This window comes from Danio rerio, chromosome 8 (genome assembly GCF_052040795.2).
Source record: "Danio rerio strain M-AB ecotype USA chromosome 8, GRCz13ab, whole genome shotgun sequence".
Taxonomy (NCBI): Eukaryota; Metazoa; Chordata; class Actinopteri; order Cypriniformes; family Danionidae; genus Danio; species Danio rerio.
The window spans coordinates 20,755,001-20,781,115 of record NC_141028.1 but is presented as its reverse complement, the minus strand read 5'-3'; the positions used below and the strand labels follow the sequence as shown (position 1 = coordinate 20,781,115).

Here is a 26,115-nt window from a genome sequence, read left to right as displayed (position 1 = left end):
TTTAAATACTTAATTATCTTAGTATGCCATAAAATATTTCAGATTCTCGTTTAACATGTTTTATTGGATTTTTATTTATTTATTTTTTTTGCAAACCAGCAATGTTGTGCGTGTAAACCATTTTTCAAAACAGCAACTCTTTAAATGACTTTACCAGTCATTATTGAAAAAATATGGTCAACCATTTGGTAGAGCAGACAGTAAAGATATAATTTCTTGTGATGCTAAGTTATTAGTGGAGTTTAAAAACTTTTTTAGCTTGTCCAATTTGACCACTTCCAAATAGTTTGAGTCCAAATCAAGCTGCTTTTGTAGTGTAAATGCTTATACTGTATGTGTACGAAAAGCCACAAAAGACCACTTATAATGCCTAATAATTACTTGATCATTATGGTCCTAAGAGAGATCTCGAAACACATTAACATCATGTCTAAACGGCATTAAAAAACGAATAAAACCTAATAAACACAAAACAAAAGGCCTATTCAATAACTGCCACATACCTGGATTAGTGTCCGTGTCGATGCACAATAAATATCTACAGTTGAAGTCAGAATTATTAGCCCCCCTGAATTATCAGCCCCCCTGTTTATTTTTTTTCCCTGTTTTCTGTTTAACGGAGAGATTTTTTTCAACACATTTCTAAAACTTATAATTTTAATAACTCATTTCTAATAATTGATTTATTTTATCTTTGCCGTGATGACAGTAAATAATATTTGACTAGATATTTTTCAAGACACTTCTATACAGCTTAAAGTGACATTTAATGCCTTAACTAGGTTAATTAGGTTAACTAGGCAGGTTAGGGTAATCACGCAAGTTATTGTATAATAGTGGTTTGTTCTGTAGACTATCAGAAAAAAAATAGCCTAAAGGGGCTACTAATTTTGTCCTTAAAATGGCTTTTAAAAAATTTAAAGCTGCTTTTATTCTAGTCGAAACAAAACAAATAAGACTTTCTCCAGAAGAAATAATATTATCAAACATACTGTGAATGTCTTTGCTCTGTTAAACATCACTTGGGAAATAATTAAAAAAGAAAATAATTTAAAGGGGGGCTAATAATTCTGACTTCAACTGTATATATTATAAGCACATGCAACAGTACTATTGCCTGTCATTTTAAATTCTTAAGTTTAAACGTAAAAACACTTTGACTCTTTAAAAGTCAGGTGGATTCTGATTGGCTGTCAAATGTATTAATTATCAGCTATAAAAAAGTCCTTCCAAAAGAGATTCCAAAGATGGTGCTTTTGTACTTTTATTTTACTCTTCTTCTTCTTCTTCTTCTTCTTCTTATTCTTATTATTATTACTGTTATTATAATTACTAATATTATTATTTTGTTGTAGGGGCACTGTGCTATTATTTAAACTGTTTATCACTACATTAGTCGTCCTTGATGTAAAGCCTAAATACTGAGCCAGTTTATAGATGAGGTATATATAAAGTAATGTGATTAATTGGTAAAATTTGATGATATTTACAAAATCTGGAAGATGTGTGTGACTTCTCTTATTCCGTTTTATCTTTGAGTGTGAACATTATATATATATATATATATATACACACACACACACACACTGTATATTAGTGCTGTCAAATATTTTATTGGAATTAATAAAAAAAAAGGACCTACAGTATATTGTATAATTATTATTGTATATATTTATTATGCATGTATATTATACAAATGGAAGAATATATTTTTAAAAATGTATTATATTTTTTTATATTTCATAAAGGGTGACGCAATGGCACTGTGGGTAGCACTGTCGCCTCACAGCAAGAAGGTCACTGGTTCAAACCTTGGCTGGGTCAGTTGGCATTTCTGTGTGGAGTTTGCATGTTCTCCAGTGTTCGCGTGGGTTTTCTCCGGGTGCTCCGGTTTCCCTACAGTCCAAAGACGTGCTATAGGTGAATTGGGTAAGCTAAAATTGTCCAGTGTATGTGTGTAAATGATGTGTGGCGGATGGCATTTTCCAGTGATGCGTTGCAGCTGGAAGGGCATCCGCTGCGTAAAACAATATGCTAGATAAGTTGGCGGTTCATTCCGCTGTGGCGACCCCAGATTAATAAAGGGACTTAGCTGAAAAGAAAATGAATGAATATTTCATATAGGTGTATTTACAATAGTACATACAGACGTCATAAACTTATTTTAGATTTGATTAATCATCAATAATCGTTTGACAGCGCTAATATATACGCACACATATGGTTTGTCCAGCACTGAGTGGAAAAAGAGTGAGTCATTCAATGTGTGTGTATATATCTAGCGGCGAGGTGTTTTGTATGTGTAAGTGTAATTTTCAAAAGTAGGTCAGTTATGGTGGACACCAGTGCCACGCTGATTCATAATAGATAAACAAAAATAAGGTCGTCGTGTTAACGAGTGCCTGTGTGCCCACCTATCATGATTGCTGAGCTAACAAGCTGTTGAAATGTGTGCTGCTTGTTAAAGCAGAACAACATGAACTTTGATACTGGATACAGTAGACATGCTCTACTTTGATTACAGTGAGTTATATTCAGTTCCCATTTTGCTCAAGGTTACCATGCAAAATTAACCAACAAACTGATTCCTTGAAAGGCTGTTCGTATGACATTAGCTTGATTTTGATGAAGGTACTTTTTTCCATCCTGCGTTGGCATTCTTTGCATGTACATGTATTTGTCAGCATTATGTTCGCCCTTTGTTCGTCTGGCATTGTTCAGAGAAAAGCGAAGATAAACTTCCAATCGAGGGTGTGACTCTCTGGGTAAACAGCCAAGCTTAGTAGCATCCGTGTGCCAATCTCATGATAACACTGACAATTTCAAAGATCATTTTCCGACAGCATTTACGAGAACTGCGGTTTCCCATAGTGACAACAATATCAATTTTAACTATCAGATAGCAGATGATGATAACAGCTCTCACGAGAGTTATAGACAACGGGACAAATAAAAGAGGAGTGGCGTTACTGTAAGTACATGCATGTGAAGGAAGTAACTGTATATGAGCTGTAGACCTGAGTGTTTATGTAAAGCCCAAGGAAAAGAAAAAGAGATGTGGCACAATTGTAGAGGAGAATGAGTGAGTAAGAGTGCTGACCTTCATTAGTGGCCATTCATTACAGTGCAGACAGTCTTGCAATGCCACTTGTTGTCATGACAGCAGGGAGACAAAGATGTAAGACTATCACCAATGTCTTCTGTCTAGTAGAAGCAAGAATATATGGGCTCCCAGTAAAGTGGATTTTTGTAGATACACCTAATCAACTTTCTTAACTTAATCAATCTTAATCAATCAATCTTTCTTAATTCTTAACCAAACTATCTATGCAGCCATTAACAAAGCAGCAACTCAATTCATTTAGGCGTGTAGACATGGTCAAGACGATCACCTGTGTTCTAACTGAGCATCAGAATGAGAAAGAAAGCTAATTTAACGGTGCAACAAGTAATTGTCATCAGAAACAAGTTTTGTTTTGCTGCTTTTAATACAGGTTTGTTCAAATCCTGATGGAAATCATTCAGTTAAGTAACTCGCTGTGTTGGGCAAGCTACTTTAAAATGTAGTGAGCTAAGCTATTAGCTACTGTACTCAAAATGTAGCTTGACTACACTAAAAGCTACCCCCTGGGAAATGTAGCAAGCTAAGCTAAAAGCTACTTGGCAAAACATCTAAGCTACTTAGCTACACCTAAGCTATTTTCATTTTTAAATTGAAGCAACTTAAATCCAAGTCAATCATATCTTAGTGACGAATAAAACTGTCAGTAAAACATATGAGGCATAATTGTTCAGTTTGGTCATTTTCTGCAGTTAATATGCTGTACCAAACAGAAACAAATATAACAGCAGTTATATTAGTATATAACAGCAAAAAACAAAAACTCTAATTAAGCCAGATGTTACACACACACACATATATACTGTATATTAGTAAAAGTACCACAAGAAATTCATTAGAGTAGTTTAAAAACATTATAGCATTTACTATAAATTACTAAAGTATCTTATACATGCACTTTGGCACGTTTGGAGTACAAACTATGAGTTTGAAATTTAAAACTAACTCAACTAACAAAAGCCATTTCAAAATCTAATCAGGTTTAACAAAAGCAAAGCATCAGAATTAACGGTATTGCCTCAGTCATCTTTCCATCAAGCAAGTTTGTCAACTTGGCCTAATTGGTTGGCGACGTCACCGACCAGTGTGAGAGGTGGCAGTAATGCACCAAAATGTTTGTTGTCGACCACTATTAAACAGGAAGAAGAAGAAATCGTCATTCTCGCTATTATAAGGATTTACTTTCATTGGCTTTTCATTTTTCATTACTTTCATTCAACATACATGCCTGGAAGTTTCTAGTATACCTAAGAGCTTGATTAGCTTGATCAGGTGTGTTTGATTAGGGTTGGAGCTAAACTCTCCATGACACCGGCTCTCCAGGAGTGAGTGTGGACACTCCTGGGCTAGACACTAGCCTCACAGCACTGTGAATGTCGGCGCAATGACGGCGCAAATTACTGTTCCACAATCAGTAAATGTATCTTGTGTGAATGCTATTGCGCTACTTGATTACAAAAATTGCTTTGCTACTGAAAAGCTATTTGAATTAGAAAGTAGCAATGCTACCGCCACGCTACTGAGAAATGTTAAGCTTGTAGCATCACACACTGCCCACCACTGGTTATTTTCATGTTTTTGTTTGTAATTATTCATTCTGTCGAAGGACGTAGGACCAAAAAAGTTTGTCCAATCAAAACTTCCAATCTAAACATTGATAGGCGGTTCTACCTGTCTGTCAAAATATGTAATTGCATACCTTTGCGGACCCTGTTTACGGAGAATATATGAGATCTATTGTGGTGTTGTCAAGTATGTGTTCATGTATTTTGGATGGTGATTTGCCGGGTGGGATGTAGGCTTTCAGTGCTATCAGGTTAGTGTTAGCATTTTTCAAGATCTCCTATTGCACTTTTAGTTGACTTTTAATGTGGCCTGGCTGTTTGTGCCACATGGTCTAGTTTGAGTGTTCTAGAAACTGATGATCTTTTGATTTTTACACACAACCATCTATAGGATTTGCAGAGAATGGTCTGAAAAAGAGAAACTGTCCAGTTAGCAGCTGTTCTTGTTGATGGCAGAGGTCAGAGAAGAGAAAAGTTGTGGCCTAATGGTTGGAGTTGGACTTGTAATTGAAAGGTTGTAGGTTTGATTTTCTTTCCCAGCAGGAATTGAAGATGGGAGAAGTGAATGAAGCCACACTCTCTCCATATTTGAAATCCTGCTTACTCCTAAACAATAGCTGCCCACTGGTTCATGTGTGTGTGTGTGCACTTGTATGTGTCAAAAGACACAGGCGCAGATGCCCCTCTAGTTTAGAACCATTTTTCATAAGAGTGTACCATAACCATCAGATTACAATCCAATAAACTACAGTTACAGTCTAATAAATCTGCAGCAACTTTGATATGTTTTATTTCTATGTGCACTCAAAATCTTGAAGGAAATTGCTTGTAGAGTTTACAAATTATTACAAAGAACCAGAAACTAAAATAGCAGAAGTAGAAAGAACCAAAAATCTAGCATTTACTCAAAGTAAACATCAAACATTTCAAATGCTTTGCTAGAAAATGTGTCTGCTCTATCTATAAATGTTGGCACTTTGTGCACTGGACCATTTGTTATACAATTTCTCTGTTCGTAACTTAATTTTTTCCCTGATGGTGACGTTACAGCTTCTGACGTATTGTACATCCACCAGCGAGGATGCCATCTGCGGCTGTCTGTCCCTTTAGAAATCATTTAGGCAGCTTGTGTTTACTTGAATGAGTAATGTATGCTCATTTGGGCCAGAACTGTAATCCGTGCAACACAGATATGCATGTCACTAATTTATTTTTTAGTGGCGTCTGTTGACGTTATTTTAATGATACCCAGGAAGCCCCACAGGAGCAGCCGAGATTAAGACGACTCTCATTAGTTTCATTTGAGACACTCCAGAAAAGTATGAAAATGATCCATTGTGTCATTAGCGGATGAGCAATGAGATAATCATTTCTTTGTAATGTTCTCGATAATTAGAAATGAGTCAACAGAGGCGTGTTTAGCTGCCAAACAAAAGGTCCAGACGACGCGATTCTGACCATCTGGGAACGGACAAACCATGGAAACCGTGAGCAATATTTGAAGGAAACTTTAACAAGCCCAAGATGAGCAGTTTGAAATAAACACCGGCTACAATTCTGATTCAGCAACATATTTTCCTAAACATTATGTAGTTTATATAATCTAATTGAAGTATGGGGATTGTATGTATTTTTAGTCTGGGTGAAGATTACAAGGAGTCCTGCTGCAGAAGGAGAAAGGAACAGAAGATGAAAGGAGAGAAGAATGATGGCGGAGAGGATGGGCAGGGTAAAACTGGATTACACCCTCACATAGAGAAAGAGAGGGATTATCCAGCCTCTGAAAGAGAAGAGGAGTCAGCGGATTAAGCAGATAACGGAGAGGAGTGGTGAGGGGATTACGCTGATGAGAACTGGATTCAACAATAATCCTTCCAGAAAAAAAAAAACATACAACATTTTATCGACGGCAAAACACACTAGCGTGATTGTTAATGTTCCTCCATAACCTCCACTCGCCTGAAATTCATTCGCCATTAGATCATAATGCGGTCCTAATCTCACTTTACAGTGACTTTCTCATGTTTTCCAGCAGACGTTTAATATAAGCGCTGCTTCATTCACTCTCTCTGTGCGCCTCCATCTAATGTCAGCCGCCCTCCCTTTCTCTCTCTCTTCTCTGAGCGAGCGAGCTCTAATTTAAGAGACAGTGGTTATATAAGACAGATGGTCAGAAGGTCAGCGATGTGTGTGTCAGAGAGAAAAAAAAAGACAGAAAAGAGTCTGCTTTTGAATGAATATGTGCAACTCGAGACTGCGGGAAGGTTAGGAAGCGATTCAGAAACAGGAAGGGACATCTAAACAGAAGAATAATAAAAAGGGAAGCAATGTTTCTGCAGCGGAAAGGTTCATATTTATCCCGAGGAGGTCTGTTTTGACAGCCCTCCACAAAGATTGTTACAAATGCAAGTTTTCTTTGTGCTCTACTGAATTTATTGCACAAATAGATGGAAATGAGAGAAAGAGACGACGCCTGAGGGAATAAAATGGCTCATGGTGATTGATTGATGAGTGTCATTCAATATTAAGGAACTATAAAAACAAAACACATTAGAGCGAAAGAAAGCTGAGGATGAGAAGAAGGAGTGGTTGTAAAGGAGGGAGTGACAAAGCTTTCTGTCAGCTTCTGTTTCCGCTGCTCCACTAACCTACTTACCATAATCTCCTCTCTCCTCATTTCATAATGGAGACTCCCCGGTTACATCATATCCCTTCTATCTCGCGCACACACTTTCGCACGTCCTGTTATTCCATCCCACACACTATTATTGTCATTGTTAGAATAGCATCCAGAAATAAAATCAATCTCTCTGCCTTCTCTCTTACAGTTTGCTACGTCTCTCACTCACCCTCGCAGTGAACACACATAGTTGATTATTTTTAAATTTAGAATATTTTTTTCGTGACATTGGTAAATATTTGTCCAGCACACATCTAGTGCAGATATATAAAGATATGCAACTCTGTACATTATTACATTTACATGTACTCATTTAGCAGATGCTTTTGTCCAAAGCGACTTAAGGGTGGTTTATACTTCTGCATCAAGTGATCGGTGTGACCAACGATACCTTCCTTGCTCGTAGTCATGCATTTATACTTCTACGTGCTGTGTGTTTGTGTTGCTCTGCAATAACACTTCTGTAATGCTAGCTGGCAGTGAGGTTTTTATGTTTCTCTGTGTCGAGTTTCTTCGCGGGTGTTTTGTTTTTTTCTGAACGCTTCAAGTAGCTCAAACTTGCTAATTTGGAAGCAGAATTTTGCGGACTTGCAATAACTTTAATCATAAGGTAAACACAAAACAAAAGTCTCCATCTGGAGCTTCTTAACGCAACACGACAATTGTAAACAATCGATATATCGGGTTTGTGGCTCTCAGCACCACCCACCCTCATCACCACTACCAAGCCGACCAATCACAGAGCTTGTGCTATGAGTTGTTGAGATGTCTAGTAACTTTTTTTGAGCAATCGTAATACTGTTGTATGGCGCTGCAAAACGAGATGGGATTAAACAAGATGATTAGACATTTAAAAAAAAACAAACGATTGGTCCATATTTTAAACTTCTGTCCAGAGAGGTCATGTTTTGAGTTCATCAAGCTTGAACTTTACAACACCGCGAACTGTGAAACTTGTCCCACTAGCTTGCATTTCCAGTGCATTCACATGCGTATGATTGAAAGTTTATGGAGCGAATAGTACAGTGTGACTACGCCTGAAGGCAGGGGGGGATTTGTTTATATAGAGAGAATAGTGTTTCTACAGGTGGTTTATCAAGCCCACTCACCTGTGGGTAGCACAGTTCATAAATGCCCATGGAGTGATTATAAGAAAGTGTCTAGTGCAAATGTCCATAAACTAGTGCAGGTGTTGATTAAAGTGTCATAGAGATTAAAGACTGTGTTTTCCAGAGGTGGTTTGTCAAGCCCACTCACCTGTGTGAGGCACACTCAGAATCGCACAATAACATAAACTGAATTCATAAAATTATAAATTACCATTAAATCATGCAATTTTGCAGTAATAACATAAAATGAGTTTTGATTCAAAATAAGAGAACCTTGTGTTTATGTTCGCTGTCATAATATACAGGGTTTGTGTCCTTAGTCAACATTAAACACTATTTTTGGAGTGATTATGCAATGTTTGTGTTATGTTTAATGCCATAAACATTATATGAATATAATAACATCATTGACATTTATTATCTGTGTTTGTAAAATTATCTGTCTATTTTTGTTTCTATAGCACTTTTGGTAGTTGGATAACAAAGCTTGTATTAATGGATTCAGCTTGCTTTATTCTCATAAATAAGTCACATTGTATAAAACTTTAAATGATAAAAAATAGATTTAATTAATTGTTATGTGTTGTGGCTTCTGTGAGCTGTGACTAACATGGCAATGTCTGTAATCTTCTCACAACTGAAAACATCCACAGTCTACATAGACATGAACATTTGCAATCTGAGGAAACATAATAAACCAATAATTGTGTGCTCTGGTGTGAATTCTCTAATTGTCCAAAAGGTTTGTGGTGATTTTTATTTAAGCTGTAAACATTATTTTGGGGTTTTAAATTAAAGAAAAACATTTCCTTAATTTTACTTTTTGCTTGAACCTCATTTTATTTATTGGAAAGTTTTTTATACATGAGTGCTCTATGTAAACCAAATTTTGTGTTTTTAAATGAGAATTGAAACTGTACTTAAAAACCATCACAAGAAGCAATTGAAACTTATAAAACATGTGCTTTATTTAATATTCAGCATTTTTTGTATTCTTTTTCTCGTATGCGCTCATTTATTTATTTTTTGTTTCTTCGCTTTCTTTCTCATTTTCTTTTGCTTTACCTTTATTATATTTCTTTAAAATTATTATTGTTATTATTATTATTATCGTTATTATTATTATTATTATTTGCTTTTTCATTAGAAAATCTGTGTTCCACAAACAACCTTCAACGTCAAAGATAAATGTTCCAGAAAGTGCCTTTTACAGAGTAGAAGAAACCTTTGGGTTCTTAAAATAAATATTTTAGTGTAAAGAACTTCTGAATAACCTTTTAACGCCATAAAGGCCAATTTTAATCCAAAGAGTATATGTTAGGTTTTTAATGGAACCATGGATGTGAATAAAAAAAACAACTTTATTTTTAAGAGCAACTTTATTGCAAAAATAAAAAAAGATTCTTTAGATTATTAAAACCTTTAGACGTTAAACTACAACAATATTTTTCTTTTAAGAACTGTTGACTGAAGGTTTTTCTGTGGCCTTGATGCAAGGACTTTTAAAGACTGCATGGTACTGTATATTCATGCCATTTCTCTCTGAATGCACGATATTATTAAACACATCTCTGTGCATTAACAAAGTGGCCTTAAAACTATTTTACTGACTGTTTAATAGAAATATACTTCTTATACACAACCTTATATCGGTCTGGTCTGTCTTATTTCTCATATCTCTTTAACTCCCTCGCAAAAAAAAAAAAGTGCAACTCCTAATGTCGCTAGTTAACACACTCTGCATTTTGTTCATAATTTCTAAAATATCAACCTCTACCAAATGGTTGATATGTCGATCTATGGTAAAAGTATACCAGAATTAATACATATACTATGAAAAATCTAAAAATATGAAGTGTAAGATCAATTTATGTAAACACATTATCAAAATAAAACATTTTTGAATGCTAAATCATCTTTATTTTTTAAGTTATCCATAAAATATTTCAGGTTCTTATTTAACATGTTTTCTAGTATTATTTTTTGTATTGTTTTTGTTTTGTTTTGTTTTTACAATAAAACCAAAGTCAAGTGTTGTAATGCAGCATAATTATGTTTGTTAGATTTTTTTGTAAATCAACAATGCTGTGTTGTGTAAAACATTATTTAAAATGGTCAACCATTCGGTAGAGCAGCAGTTGGAGGTATATCTGCACTGTTGGCACTGTTTGCACCTTATTCCGATTTATCTGACAGCTATTCCCTGTGTAAAAATGAGTTGAAATATTTTCATTATCACCCATGCATATTTAACTCAACGGGGCAGAAAAGAAAGCTGCATTTTTTTCAACTGGTGCTATGCTGTAATCGCAAACAATCGCAGCCGCAGGAACCGCGCGAGATTCCCACGATACTGTTGTGGTGACACACTGCCACACTTTCCCACGCGCGCTCGAGCTGGCACACAGATCCTCCTTAAAGCGCGTGGCCGAGAGCTGGCGCGCGCGCCGCTGCCTGGGGGCACGAGGCGGGCCAGTGGAGCGAGATCATGTGAGTGTCCACGCGCCGAAAGTAGGTTAGACTACAGAGAGGAGCACAGAAGCGAGAGGGAAAGAGAAGAGGGCATCGTTTTATTGCATAGCTGACAGTGCGCGCATTTACGCAGCAAAAACAGGCTGTGATGAAGCGGAATTTACTATAAACAACCGGATGAGAAGAACAAGTAGGCAGTGCAATAACTTATGAGGTTTTAGCGGTTCTTTTATTTTTGCATCGCACTGTTTTTGGAGATTTAAGAGTTTCTCTTCGGTTTTACTTTCGGCGCTGTGCAAATGTGCCGGAGTTATATTATTATTCGCAGATAATAAACCGTCAAAATGAGAGGTAAGTTTGATGGAGTGGGAAAAGCATTCATTTTAATCTGTTAATAGAATATTAATTGAAAGCATTAAGTTTTGACAGCTATGATCGTGATTGGGGTTTACTTTGATGTTGCACGAACTGCGCAAAATCTTAACCCAAACACGAGCGAGCGCGCAGAATATCACTCAGATAATCTGCAACTGTTGGCTGGCAGTTCATGTCATTTGTTTATCAACTACTTTTAATGCTGCCACGCTGACACACACTGAGAATAACCAGTTCACGGAAATCATAAACTTTGCATAGTTCTGTTTTGTTTCGTCGCTTGCAGGCGTGAATGGGCAGCGATGAGCGCAGTGTAGGAAACGTCTCACAATGTTGCCATGTCCACGTTTAATAAGGCGTCCAGAGATTGTTTTTCTTCTTGTTAGTTCATATAATACCGCACGAAAACAGATTAGTTTTTGTTTTGGCGTTTTTGCGATTGTATAGTCGAGCATGTAAGTATGTAAATACGCACTTCTGTTTATGTTGTGCACATTAGAGCGATGTATTTTATATTATGATAATGATCAGTTGTCTATGTGAATCGTTTGAATGAGTTTAAAGGAATATATCGACGTTTGCTCATTCAAAGCGAGCTACAGTTTAAAATTTTAATATTTCCACTTAAAGTAGCTAGAGTTTTACTTCATTATTAGCTCATTTGCAAAGTATTTAGCTTATTTATGATTTCTATATCACGGTTGGTTGTTTATCTTGCGAAAATTTGGCAACACTCGTCTCACTGTAGTTACTGTTAACTGCCGCTAAGCGCACTTCATTATGTAAGAATCAAACATGTTTGAAAATGCTTAAAAAGCAATGGTCAGTGTTTTCTTATTTAATTTTCGTGTTTACTTAATAGGAAGTTAATATATGCTATTATGCTCGTGCGCGAAGTTGCTATGCAATTGGTCACAGCACTTATAGCCTAACCGCCATGTTAAACTTGAGCTCTGCTCAATGTTTTTATCGTGATAAAGCTTATCAGTGAGTTCAGGGGAGACTTTCAGCAAGTGTGAGTATTTTTGGGGCACAGGGAGTGGGGGAGTATCTCTGTGTTGTTGTTTTTCGGTCTCAGCATGGCCGCCGGTGTGACAGTCTATCTGATACATTGACCTACTTCTGTCATTGAAGACTGCACTGTATATTACAGCACTGAGATATCATGGCGGGAAATGCACAGTTTTAGGCTCGGTTTATTGTTTTCCTTGTTGGCATCGTCGTTTAACCTTTACCCAGTCCTGAATATCAGCATGATAAACTGTGGTAAAGGGTGTTCAATTGGACGAAACCCGAAATGCTGTATGAGGGAAACAGCGCCTTCTTTTGTGCAATGGGGCAGTAACAAGGGCTTGAGCGGTCAGGTTTAATGTGAATTAATCGTTTATATTTGTGTGTGTATAATTGTAATTACTATGGTTTATTTTAAATCAAAGCAATGTTATATCCAGCATTTATTTTAATTTATGCTTTTACAGCTGGTATGTTTTTAGAGCTGGGTAAAGTACTGGATAGAAGTACTGGATAGGCCCATTACTGATTGCAAACTCGATTACACGTTAGGTAATGTAATCAGACTACTTTTTGATTAGTTTCAACCTACCTTGTTTATCACATAGATTTGATTGTTTTTTCATGTAAAAATAGACAGAGATGACACCTTATTAAAACTTGAATCATATTTAGTCGGAACAATGTAAAGTAATAAAGGATCGTTGAAATAGACCACTTAAATTCCAAAAAAAAAGTATGAAATATTTTATTTATTGATCAGAAAGTCTTTTGACAGTCAGAGAATTATGAACATGAACATTTGTTAAATATTGTCAAATATTATTTTAAAATATTAAAGATTAAGTATTTTAGGTTAAAGTGGTTTTGCCAGACAGCAATGAACAAACCGTAATAAGCATTATAAAGCCAACAACTTCCACATTTTAAATATATATTCATATTCATATATTTTACAAGTATGTATTCAGATTTTCTTTTACTACTGAATGCAACTGGATACAATTACGATTTCACAGCTATTTATCACATGCAACTATTTAATCAATAAAAAGCTACTGTAATCTGATTGTAAGTACATTAATATGTAATGTATAATCTAATTACATGTACTTCATTTTTTACAATCTGATTACCTAATCCAGATTACATGTAATCTGAGAGTTTTAGATTCATGGAGTTTTAGGTTCATCACTAAAATCGAATTCTCAAACTGTAGAACTCAGAAAATGTGGAAAAGCAGAATCATAGGAAGAATTAAACGAGCTTTGGATATTCAGAGTGTTTCTTTTGACTTTGTGGTTCCAAAGCAAAGACACTCTTCTGTATGCAGAGCGCTGTAGCCTATAAGCCTGCATGGCTTTGAAGACTTAAGCAAAGAGCAGTCTATAAATGAATGCTGAGCAGCTTAATGCAGTGGCACTTTGACACCTGCCCATGAAGTTTCCATTCATTTAAACCACAACTTAAGCCCAGGCAATGGTAGAATGTGACCAGGCAATTGAACTACGAGGGATTAAAGCCCTTCTTTTTCAAAAGCAATTCATCGTTTTGCATGATTTTTTTTTTCAGAGTGAGGCTTAGCAATTATTACAGCACACCGAAAGCGTTTTAGTTAATACGTCCTAAATGAAACCCAACCTTTTCACAAGTTTTTCCTACATGACTCATTTTTAATAACTATTATGGCCAAACTAGTTTCGTCTTCTTAATGTTTGCACACATTTAAAATAAAATCACCTTCCTTTATTTTTGTATGAGACTTTTATTGTTTCCTAATCCCAGTGGCATCAAGATAATTAATGCCCATCAAGAGTCACCTTACACTCCCTATCAGCTCTTGTTTTTCAACTTGGTGTTGTTACTTATACCAAAGAATTACTCAATCCCTCTGTGCATATTTAAAGAGAGTCTTGCGGTGTCATTCAACCCTCTCAGTTTACTTGGTAGCTCGTTTTAAGTGATGTGGGAGAGGAAAATCATTACAGCAGACCACAAAACTGCTTCGAAATCTCACGTACGAGTAAGCAGATGCAAATGGGACCCTGTTTGCTTGAGATCAAAGCAATCTGGCTGGCAAATATGCAGAGCGGTCTCCTGAAAACTGTCTCTAATGCAGATTTCGCTTACAAATCTCGCAGGTTAGCTATGTGATGTGTTATGCAAATGCAAGGTGCGAGTTGAACGGGACCTTTGGACGTTGCTGTACAAAGTTGTTTGATTATGCGAGATAAAAGGGCAAAGTCTGTGCGCTTGTGTTGGGTTTTTCCCAGCATCGCCCTGTGAAACTGCTGACTTGTGTTTGATGGACTGACACACTGACTAACTGACATAGAGCAGCCCAGAGCGAGGAGATAAGAAGAGGTAGATTACTAACCCCAGCTTGCCTGATAAACATAGCGCTGTAATAAATCTCCTCTTAATTAGTTTTTCGGCGGTCTGAGTGGATTCGCCTCCGGCTTCTAAAGCAGTGTTTGGATCAGTTAATCAAACAAGAGCTGTTTGCTTGTATACTTTTCATCTGGCTAAGTATTGAATTGATTTCATTCGAATAATGGCATTCAAAAGATATGCCTGTAGGGATAAAGAAAAATAATTCACTTGGCAGAAATCAAGTTCCTGATTAAATTATCAAAACAACAAACGTATTCATTTTATGGTTATGTAAGCGCCTTTGTAGGGATAGCTTACCTCAAAATCAATCATTTACTCACCTTTTACTTGTTTTAAACCTCAATGAGTGTCTGTCTTCTGTTTAACGCGAAAGAAAATATTTTTTTAAATGCTGGAAATCTGTAACTGTTGACTTCCAGCATTTGTTTTTCCTCCTATGGAAGTCAATGGTTATAGGTTTCAACTTTCTTCAGAATATCTTCTCATGTTTTCATGCAGTTTGTAACCCTTTGAGGGAGAGTAAATGATGATTTATACAAATGAGTGACTCATTTATTCTCGTTTTTTATTAATAAATGTCTAAAATTAGTTGAAATTGTGCCTAAAAGCTGTCAAATTACTTTACTTCAGCTTTTAGGTGCATCATACTTCCTTGTAATCAGTGCAGTATGAAAGTTTTCGCTTTATGTTATGAATGTGTATGTAAAAACAAATCTGCTGTACACCATGGTATAACCAACGCTTGATAAAAATTCACCCTTCAACCATCATGCACATGAGCCATAGCTTAAAAATAGTTTCATGTGAGTCCTCTGAGACAGCTGGGACTGTGCTTGAATTTTTGACAGGCTGCCACATGTTGAGGGCAAGTGTAAGTTACAGGGTGCCTAGTGAGAGTTCTGTAGATATTTCAAATGTGCACTAGTAATATATCAAGCCTGTCATATATATGCATAAAATGCACCTTTTGCCTCTTATGTCACTGATAAAGTAAAAAACTTCAACGTTCTTTAAAGAATCAGTGGTAGGAATTGAAATTGAGTTTTTTTTAATGATATCATGTTCTTTGATTTGGTGGTTCCACCTTAAAACATGCCAAGAGCAGGAAAAAGGAGAAACACACCAAAAAAAAAAATTTAATCTGATTACAACGCTTGCGAGGCTACCGCACAAGCGCCTCCCTCGGCTCAGTTGGAAAGTGTGTCAGTAGAACAGCTCAGCCACATAGCCTGACCGTGCTACGCAGGTGAGTGGCATGTGAGTCGGCGAGTCAGAATCAAAGCCATTCTGTCACGAGCCAATGGGAAAGTGGGAGGGGCGGGATGGAGGAATGCTCGTCACTGCGTTGCCAGGGTGATCTCCTCTGAATGAGTGTGTTCGTGGAATGTAGCCAGACAGCAGTTATATAACACAGGCAGGGTGGGGGCCGGGGGCTCAGAATGGGGTTGAAAGAGAGAGAGAGCTAACGAAAAAGAATGAATATGTTCCATTTAGTAATTCGGCTGACAGATTGCATTATGAAATAAACTTTATTTTCATTCTCTGTGTTTTGAAAAGTGCTACAGGAGAGTGTGTTGTTTAGCTTTAGGAAATCCTATATCTTTTTTCACCCTCGTCCTCCATTGCTCACATGCATCAACAAGCATTTGGGCCGAAGTGTTGGTCCTCATGTCATTATACCCGGACGGCCGGTTCTCTTTGTCACAACATGTTACCTAAGATGTTGCATCATTGCTTCAACCGTCCAGATTATCAGACTATGTTTGCTGGAAGAACTTTGATTTATCGGGCATCCATCATATATCATTTGACCTAATGGGCAAAAGTTGGGTCGTCATAATAGATAAATATTATTAACCTGCTATTTGGTGGTTACATTTTTTTGCTGCGACAAATAGTTCAACAACTTCTTTCTCATGGTATATATTCAGTTTTGTTTGTTTCTTAGGCACTCTTTCCCATCAAAGACGCTATTCATGAACCTGCAGCTGTTTATAATTCTCATACAGAGCATCACAATCCGCTTCATTCCAGCGCAGTGGTGCCAAGCCGAGAGCGAGCTTTGTTTATAAAGCTGTTTTTGATTCTGCCATCCAAGGACTTGTGTTATGTCATCCTGAGTGGGTCAAACCTTTAGTCTTTGAATATGAGCTGTAAGCTCTTGACCCTGCTTATTGTGCATTAGCTGTTCATTGTTAACGCTGAAAGACTATGACAGTAGTAAAGTTTCCACTTCCCCGCGAGAGTCAAAGCAGACCTTCAGGCTCTGTTCGGCCTTTAATTCTGTTATTGAATGATCGCACTGAGATCAATGAGCCAAACTAGCAATGCCGCAGCAAAGTACGTAGCTTGCTTTAGAAATTCAATGTACAGTTGATAGCTGATGGCTTTCAATGCTTTGAATCATGACTTGTCTATAGGTGATGGATGAGTGTGTCATACTAGAGCTAATGTTTTAATCACTTCCCTTTTTTACAGCTCAAATTGAAGTAATCCCATGCAAGATTTGCGGGGACAAATCATCAGGCATCCACTATGGGGTGATCACTTGTGAAGGCTGCAAGGTAAGCAAAAATCCTTTCGGTTGTCATCATTTCTGCTCAGTAATAGGATAGTTTAGCCTAAAATGACAAATTATGTACTCATCCTCATGTTTATTCTTTAGATTGAACTGTTTTTGTCCATACATTGAAAGTCAGAAGGGTTTAAAACAACACTGGATCCTCACTGATTGTGATTTTATGAATAGGACAAGATTTTTAAAAATATCTTGGAAAAAGAATAATATTTGTTTGTAACAGCATGTGTGTGAGTAAATGATGGTAGAACTCATTTTTAGTTGATCTATGACTTTAAGAAGCCTAAAATTAGTCTAAAAGCTAAACTTGCTTAAGAGAAAAACGGTGTTAAAATATACAAGACTTGTTTAAATGTAGAGCACCCTGTAGTTACACCCTGCTGACGTCTTCCGACTGTTCTCTGAAACTGTAAACAATACAACTCCTTTATCTGATTGGCTTTTTGACCAGTCAGAAATCTCAGTCAGCTTGTATTTGAACACTGGACACACCGAGTGTGCCAGAGCCGATCTTATGTTTCAGACTCCCTGCCTTTGCCAAATGCCAAATTTGTATTAAACAACATTACTCCGGCATGTTTTGAAGCTAATTGCATTGCATTAATACATCGTCTGGTGGCTGAATCCATACAGACAACTCTTGTAGTCTAATTTCAAACCGAAGTTTCATTCTTCTGTTAAACACATTAGAATATATTCTGAGGAAATTTGGGGATCTCGTAGCCATTGACTTCCATTGTGTTTGACATTCTAGTAATGACTGGTTTGCTAATATTCTTCCAAATTTCTTCAGTTGGGATCAACAGACAAATGAAAAATAAAATTTTTGCAATCAATTGAGTAAACATTAAGTACATTTTTTTTATTCTGTGTGAACTATCGTTTGCGCAATATTGATTTTACATTCTAACAGGTGATATGACATTTAATCCTTGTTTAATTGACGAGTTTGAATGAAATGCAATCTCTTCTTGATCTCACCTCTTTTTCCTTTTTTCATTTATCAAAGGGCTTCTTCCGTCGAAGTCAGCAGAACAATGCCATGTACTCCTGCTCAAGGCAGAGGAACTGCATTATTGACCGAACCAATCGCAACCGCTGCCAGCATTGCCGCCTGCAGAAGTGTCTGGCACTGGGCATGAGCCGTGATGGTGAGTCTTACCCAAGAGCAAATTTACTGCTAAAAATGGAGTCACCTATTAAACTGTCATGGTCTCAGTGTGAATTTAGGACCCTCGTATTATCACTAGCTACTTGTCAAAAAACACGATAGCAGTTTCAGTTTCTCCCTTGTAGGCATTTTGAGTTTTAAAACAGTCAAATCCAATTTAGTATGGGTCTTTTGTAATATTTTTATTTATTTTATTTTCCTTCCTGTTTTGTATTTGTTGTATTTTTCTGTCTGCGCAGTTTTGATAAGTTTATTTTATGTAAATATTCTTTCAAGCATGTTTATTTTGTATATTGCAAATGAAGGTTGTTCTTCTATACATTTCTAAAAATAAGTGGGCACATCCTACTGGCCAAAAGCTCACTCTACTAAAAAAAACATAATATCCTAAAGCAGGGCTGACCAAACTCGGCCCTGGAGGGTTGGTGTCCTGCAGATTTTAGCTTCAACTTGCCTCAACACACCTGCACGGATGTTTCCAGAAAGCCAAGTAAGACCTTGATTAGCTGGCTCAGGTGTGTCTGATTGAGAACTAAACTTTGTAGGACACCGGCCCTTCAGGACCGAGTTTGGGCACCCCTGTCCTAAAGGAAAAGCAAAGTTTGCACAACACCACAGCTCCAAAAGTAGAAATATATATTTATTGATTGATTATTTGATATTCTCACTACATGGGATAATTCCAGACTAGAAACTCTTCATCAGATGTCTTCTAACATTTAATCTTTCCTCTATTTTTTTCTCCTCTACAGCGGTGAAGTTTGGCCGCATGTCAAAAAAGCAGCGTGACAGTCTTTACGCCGAGGTTCAGAAGCACCAGCAGTCCCAGGAGCGAGCAGGGGGTCTTGGCAATGGTATATCCAGCCACACTGGGGATGAGGCTGGGGAGAACGGCAACGGGCACAGTCGGGCTTTCAGTCGGGGCTCCAGCACCACCCTCAGCGATTTGGATGACATTACCACACTACCAGACGGTCTTCTCTTTGATCTGCCGCTCACACCGGAGGAAGCTGCAGATTACTGCAGTTTAGAGTTATTGGGAGGAAGCAGTGGGAACAGTTCGTCTTCCCAGAGTTCTCCTGAGTCAAACAGACAAGAGTTTGGTGACGTGACGCACATCAAACACGAGTATATGAGCCCACACGAGTCTGGACTCTTCACTCGCTCGATACTTAATCCACCTGAAGGCTGCTCATTGATGGAAATAGGTTAGTAGAGAGTAATATTAGGTATATTTATTTTACATTATTGTAGATGGACTAACATTAAAGTGTTTGGGGTCAGTATGATTTTTTTAATGATGTGAAAAATTATCTTACTTTTACCAATGCTGAATTTATTTGATTATTTTTACAGTTTTAAACGTCATTACTGCAGTGTTGCATTATCCCTCAGAAACCAATTATGTTCATTTGATGCTCAGCAAACATTTATTGTTATTATCATCGATCACTTTTTAAGTTAAAAACTATTTTGCAGTTTAATATAATAATTGTAGACATGTATTTGTCAGGATCTTTTGGCGAATGTTTAAGAATGGCATTTAAATAAAATAGAAATTATTATTTATGTCGTTACTGTCCATTTTAATAAATTTAATGATTCCATTTCTGAACAAAACATTACTTTTTTTTTTAGATTTATCTATCAGATTTTTGACAGCAAAACAAAAGCAAAAGAGAAAATAACAGTGCAAAATAGAAAAGAATAAATATAAAAGTACAAAATGTATTAAGAAATAAAAATGAACCATACTATAACCTTCATATTGTGCAACACACAGTATATGATGTTCATAAACAATATATGATGTGCATTCATTTGACAAATTAAGCATATAAACAGGTCAGTACTGAAAGTTGAGGTTGGCTGCATGGTGTATTAAGTAAAATAAAGAATGATAATAAAAGATGAAAGTAAATAAAAATGTAAAGAGTGAGAAAAGGGACACATATATTAAACTGAATAGGCTGGAGGATGGCACATTCTTCAAACTTGTGGTTTTATGTCAAGAAAGAGTTGTATGCTTGTGCTATATCAGCACAAGTGCTCAACTGGAAGGTACAGACTAAAAGTGCAGGATAGGAAACCATTTATTTTACAGTAACTCCTTTAAGTTTCAGAGATTTAACATGCTCCAAATTTGACAACCAAATGTTAGAAACTTTGATCCCTCAACCTCGAAGACTATATTTAATTTTTTCTAATTTAACAAAAAATAAAATGTAATCTATTGAGTGTGGGATGGGGGTTGAGGAGACTTTCACTGCTACAAAATACACCACCTAGCTAATAATGACAGAAATTAATTCAGAAAAATAAAATGGTAACTCACAGTCAGGGGGTGGAACTCCAAACAGGCCAATTATTGTTGTAGGATCAATTTTAATAGATGTAATTGCTGAAAAGGAATCAAAAACAGACTCCTAAAAAGGAAACAGGTCCAAAACATGTGAACTTGGTTTGCGAGTTCAGCATGACATTAACATTACTTTTTTAATGAGGAAAATATTCTTACTGACCCCAAAGTTTTGAACTGTATTTTATAAATAATAATACATGTACTGTAAATTTCTGAAATTATAAACATAAATATAACTTTTTATCAAGTTGATACTGATACATTTAAAATCCAAAGATCTGCTGTTATATTACATATTCCTACATTTCTTATGCCAGTTGTGAAGATGTATGTCATATAATGTGTATATATATATATATATATATGTATGCTTCTTTCAGAACGGATCACACAAAATGTGATAAAATCCCACATTGAGACAAGTCAATACAGCACAGAAGAACTGAAAAGATTAGCCTGGACCCTCTACACACCTGAAGAGATCCGTGTCTACCAAAACAAGGTAACTGAGATGCATCATGCTTTATAATAACATGTAACAGGTGTAACGGCATGTTTTATCATATGTACATTGTGATCCTAGCAATTACCCAACCTTACATTCCACTTTAATGACTCCTACAGTATACAATAGTTCCTGTCCTAATTTTTTAAGAGCCTAATTAAAAATGCATTAAAAAGTACGTCAATTGCACATCATACCTGCAATCGGAAAATGGGTGGCAGATTCTAACAAATATTTTCTTATCCAAGCCCACAGAGATGCTGTGGCAGCAGTGTGCAGTGCAACTCACCAACGCCATTCAGTATGTGGTGGAGTTTGCCAAGCGAATCTCTGGATTCATGGACTTGTCTCAAAATGACCAGATTATCCTTCTGAAAGCAGGTCAGAATCAACTGTGTGCAAGAAATGAGCAAATCAGTGTTATCTTTAATGAATGCATGTGTATGTATCTTGTAATACTGTATTTTTACAAAATGTGACCTTGGACCACAAAAGGTATACACCATTATGAGGGATGTAAACAATAACAGTGGTCTTAACATATTTCCTGTTTTACAATTTTAATTTCTATAGCTACAGAGAATCATATTGGTCCACATATTGACAGCTGTTTTTATGTTAGGATGTGATTGTATTGGCTCGTGCAACAGTTTTGAAATAGTTTTGAGAGCAAGCAGTAAATGTTCGTGGGCCAGTGACATCGCCATATTGTAATGGTTTAAATCAGTGGTTCTCAAACTTTTTTCACCAAGTACCACCTCAGAAAAAAAAATTGTTTCTCCAAGTACCACCATAATGACCTGCCAACATTGGGATATAAAAATACAGGATACGCCCCCAACAACCAGTATAAATATGGGGAGGAAACTTGCTTCAAATGATAGAATACATAACAAACATTAGAAAATTGAAAATAAAATAAAATAAAAGGTTTAACCTATTAAAATCAATTTACTGATCACGTCAGAGTCATCGTACACTTTAAAGGGTTAAAAGTGTTTGTTTTTTTTACTTTATTAATTTAGCGATTCCTCGTACCACTAGAACGAAGCCTGCGTACCACAAGTGGTGCGCATACCACAGTTTGAGAACCACTGGTCTAAATTAATGGCAATAACCAAAAATACTGTACATCGTATGGGTCAAAATTATCATTGTTTATTTTATACCAAAAATCATTAGAATTGTAAGATCATGTTCCATTTTGTTTCTTCTTTACACATCAAATTTCCTTCTTTACACGTCAAAACAAAGATTTTGATTAGTATTAGGCATTGCTATGCATTTAATTTGGACAATATGTGCAGAATTTAGATTTTATTGAACCCTCAGATTCCAGATTTCCAAAATAGGTGTATCTCTGCCAAATATTGTCATATCTTAACAAACCATACATCAATAGAAAATCTTAATCATTCAAATTCTGGAATGACCCCAATTTCAAAACAAATATGACTGGTTTTGTGATCCAGGGTTACATTTAAATTTAGTATGTTTTAGTTTGGGCTAAATGTATTCTTTCTTTCTTGTCTGTGCTCTAACAATCGCTCTTTTGTCGTTTTCTCTCACTCTTTTGTCCTGCTTGTGTCCTCCCTTTGTGCATTGTGTGGTTTTCCTTTTATTTAAATGGAAACAAAAAACACTTTTGTCTTATTTTCACTCTTTAAAACAACCATCATGTTGACATCACTATTCCTCTGTGAAATGATGACTGTTTTAATGGATCGCTTTTGTAATTTGTGGAATTAAACCCCACTTGTTTTTTGTTTTCCTCTGTGTTTGTGTGGAGCATTCGTTTGCCTGTCTCTCCCCTCTGCCCCCCTCAATCCTGCTTTTCCTTTGTCCAACTTCTATGTGGCGCTGGCCATCCAGGCTGCTTGGACGTGCTTTTGATCCGAATGTGTCGGGCCTACAACCCCATCAACAACACGCTGTTGTTCGATGGAAAGTTTGCAAGCCCACAGCTGTTCAAAGCACTCGGTGAGTCTCCTCCCTGAACCTTTCGCACAGTTTGACACCTCGTAGCATTTCAAAGGGCATGTGTGTGCAATTAACCTGAGCAATAGTACACTAAGTGCTGTAAAATCATATTAAGTTGTGGTTACTCTTTATATAGACTTAAACAAACATCAATTTAAGGGAAAAATAGGTCAATTGAAATCTTTCCAGGTCAGTTGATTGTTTGCTAATGTTCCAGACTGTTTCCCTTTTACTGTTATGTTCTGCAAATTGGAGTGTTATTTTTGATTTCTTCATTTTTTAATGTATTTTTTTTTTTTTTTTTCATTTGTAGGTTGTGATGATCTGGTGAGCGCTGTGTTTGAGATGGCTAAAACCCTCAGTCGGCTGCAGCTGTCGGAAGAAGAGATGGCTCTATTTACTGCTACTGTGCTTCTGTCTCCAGGTAGTTTTACTCACATCTTTAACTTTTGTAGCCACTGTAAAAAATTCTTGACCAGACATTTGAGTTTACACTTCTACATATTTTTTTCACAGACCGACCTTGGTTGACAGATGCCCAGAAAGTGCAGAAGCTTCAGGAGAAGGTCTATGTTGCTTTGCAACACTATCTTCATAAAAGCGGTGTCCATGAGGAGAAACTGGCCAAGGTAATGAGAAAAAATCAAGTTCATTTTGTGTGCTGTTGAATATGAGCATCACTACTGTGTGCATTATTTTCTAATGATACAATAGGGGATTTATCAGCTATTTTTATTTATTAATTATATTTATTTAACAACATACTTTACATGCCAATTTGCACATAACAGCTGCACATATATTGTTGTAATATACATGCATATATTGTACACCTGTCAGTTTATATATTTGCATTCACACTTACTGCTATTTTTAATATGTAAATATTATCTGTTTTTATCCTGTCTCTGTAATTCTTTTTGTTTGATAGACTTTACTAATCCTATAGGGAAATTCATATTACAGCAGAGCTCTCCATACTAAAGATAGATCAAATTAGTTACATTCAGTTGCAATCAGAATTATTAAATGCCCTGAATTATTAGCCCCCCTATTTATTCTTTACTAAATTATTTACCCAATTTCCGTTTAACTGAGAGAACATTTTTTTCAACACATTTCTAAACATAATAGTTTTAATAACTCATTTCTAATTTGTCTAATTTGTAATTTCTGATTTATTTGATCTTTGCTATGATGACAGTAAATAATATTTTACTAAATATTTTTCAAGGCACTTCTATACAGCTTAAAGTGATGTTAAAAGGCTTAATTAGGGTAATTAGGTTAACAAGGCAGGTTAGGGTAATTAGGCAAGCTATTGTATAATGATGGTTTGTTCTGTAGACTATCGGAAATATATAGATTAAAAGGGCTAAGAATTTTGACATAATATGGTTAAAACATTAAAACCTGCTTTTATTCTAGCAAAATAAAACAAATAAGACTTTCTATTAGTATATATTTTATAATAGTAAATATTATCAGACATACTGTGAAAATTGTCTTGCTCTGTTAAACATCATTTGGGAAATATTTAAAAGAAAAAAAAATCAAGGAGGCTAATAATTTTTACTTCAACCGAATACTGTAGTTATTGCATATTATAATATTTCACATTATCACTGTTTTACTAGTGTTGTTGTTTTTTACTATAAATTCAGCCTTTGTTAACTTGAGTAATTCTAAAAAAACAAATTAAAAAATATATTTTTTTATGCTATTAAACAAAACAAAAAAAGCTAAAAGCTAGTTTTTATCAGATGTGTTGTAAAATGCAATAACTGTCTTTCCTCTTTCTATTGGTTCAATAGATGGTCTCCAAGTTACCCATGATGAAGTCTATTTGCAATCTCCATATTGATAAGCTGGAGTTTTTCCGCCTCCTTCACCCAGAAACAGCCTACAACTTCCCTGCTCTCTACAGAGAGGTTTTCTGCAGCGAGATCACCTTCCCTGACTCCACCGAAGGCTAACATTTCTGAAAGCGTCATATTGGCTCTGAGGAAAGAAAGAGAGGTAGAAAGAGTTAAAGAAAGACAGGAACGGAGGTAGATGGATATGTGTTTAAGAAAAACCAGCAACACACTGACAATCTTGCACGTTACACTTTAGGACTCCATCTATAACCTCTCTCCTGATGGAGTGATTCACTCCTCTATTTCAACAGGACCCAGATTTCTTTTAAAGACGCTGTTAAATGACAGCTGTCTAAGGTGCTGGCTACTATTACTCATGCTACCTACATATAATGACTCAAGTAGAGTAAATTATATATTTAATTATTCATTTTAAAGAGTACTCGATTTAACTCTGAGCTTTAGGGCTCCCTAAAACATTAAGTGCTTGAAAAGCCAACATTTCCCTGCGTACTCTTAGGAAGAGAACTATGAATGTAACCCAACTGACATGTGGCAAAGCCTCAGGATTAAGAAAGAATGTATTATGAATTCCTGCCCCAAATGTAAAACAAGCTCTTAATGCTTGGTTTCTGTTAATGAACAGTTTTGAAACTGTTTAAAGGGACCAATGCTTGCATGCCTGCAGTCGTAAATGTCACATGAGCACCTTTTCACGGAAAAAACACTAACGTACAGTGCACCGCATGTGCAGCGATGTTTTGTTTTAAAAGATGCAACTAAGCTAACAAACACCTCATCCTTTTTACCCTTTCCCACACACTTGGATGCCACTTGGATACAGATATTAGATACTATTTTGATATCCTTATTTGATCAGAAACTACATGTGTGTAGAACGATAGATGTATCTGAGAATATATTTATAAACAG

At 36.2% G+C, this 26,115-nt stretch overlaps 1 protein-coding gene across 6 annotated transcripts in view; it reads left to right on the top strand.

Moving 5' to 3' along the window:
* Nucleotides 1–26,115, top strand: part of rorca (RAR-related orphan receptor C a) — a 47,717-nt gene that overhangs the window by 18,960 nt on the left and 2,642 nt on the right. For 5 of the 6 annotated variants that reach the window (XM_087263481.1, XM_087263482.1, XM_087263485.1 and 2 more), the window contains 9 exons: nucleotides 17,206–17,291; nucleotides 18,315–18,456; nucleotides 19,229–19,684; nucleotides 21,219–21,340; nucleotides 21,592–21,724; nucleotides 23,216–23,323; nucleotides 23,637–23,747; nucleotides 23,840–23,952; nucleotides 25,138–26,115. The exon at nucleotides 25,138–26,115 is cut by the window's right edge and continues 2,642 nt beyond it. In XM_087263481.1, the coding sequence (XP_087119607.1) occupies nucleotides 17,206–17,291; nucleotides 18,315–18,456; nucleotides 19,229–19,684; nucleotides 21,219–21,340; nucleotides 21,592–21,724; nucleotides 23,216–23,323; nucleotides 23,637–23,747; nucleotides 23,840–23,952; nucleotides 25,138–25,299 (1,433 nt within the window). In that variant the 3' untranslated portion in view covers nucleotides 25,300–26,115. 6 annotated transcript variants of the gene reach the window in all.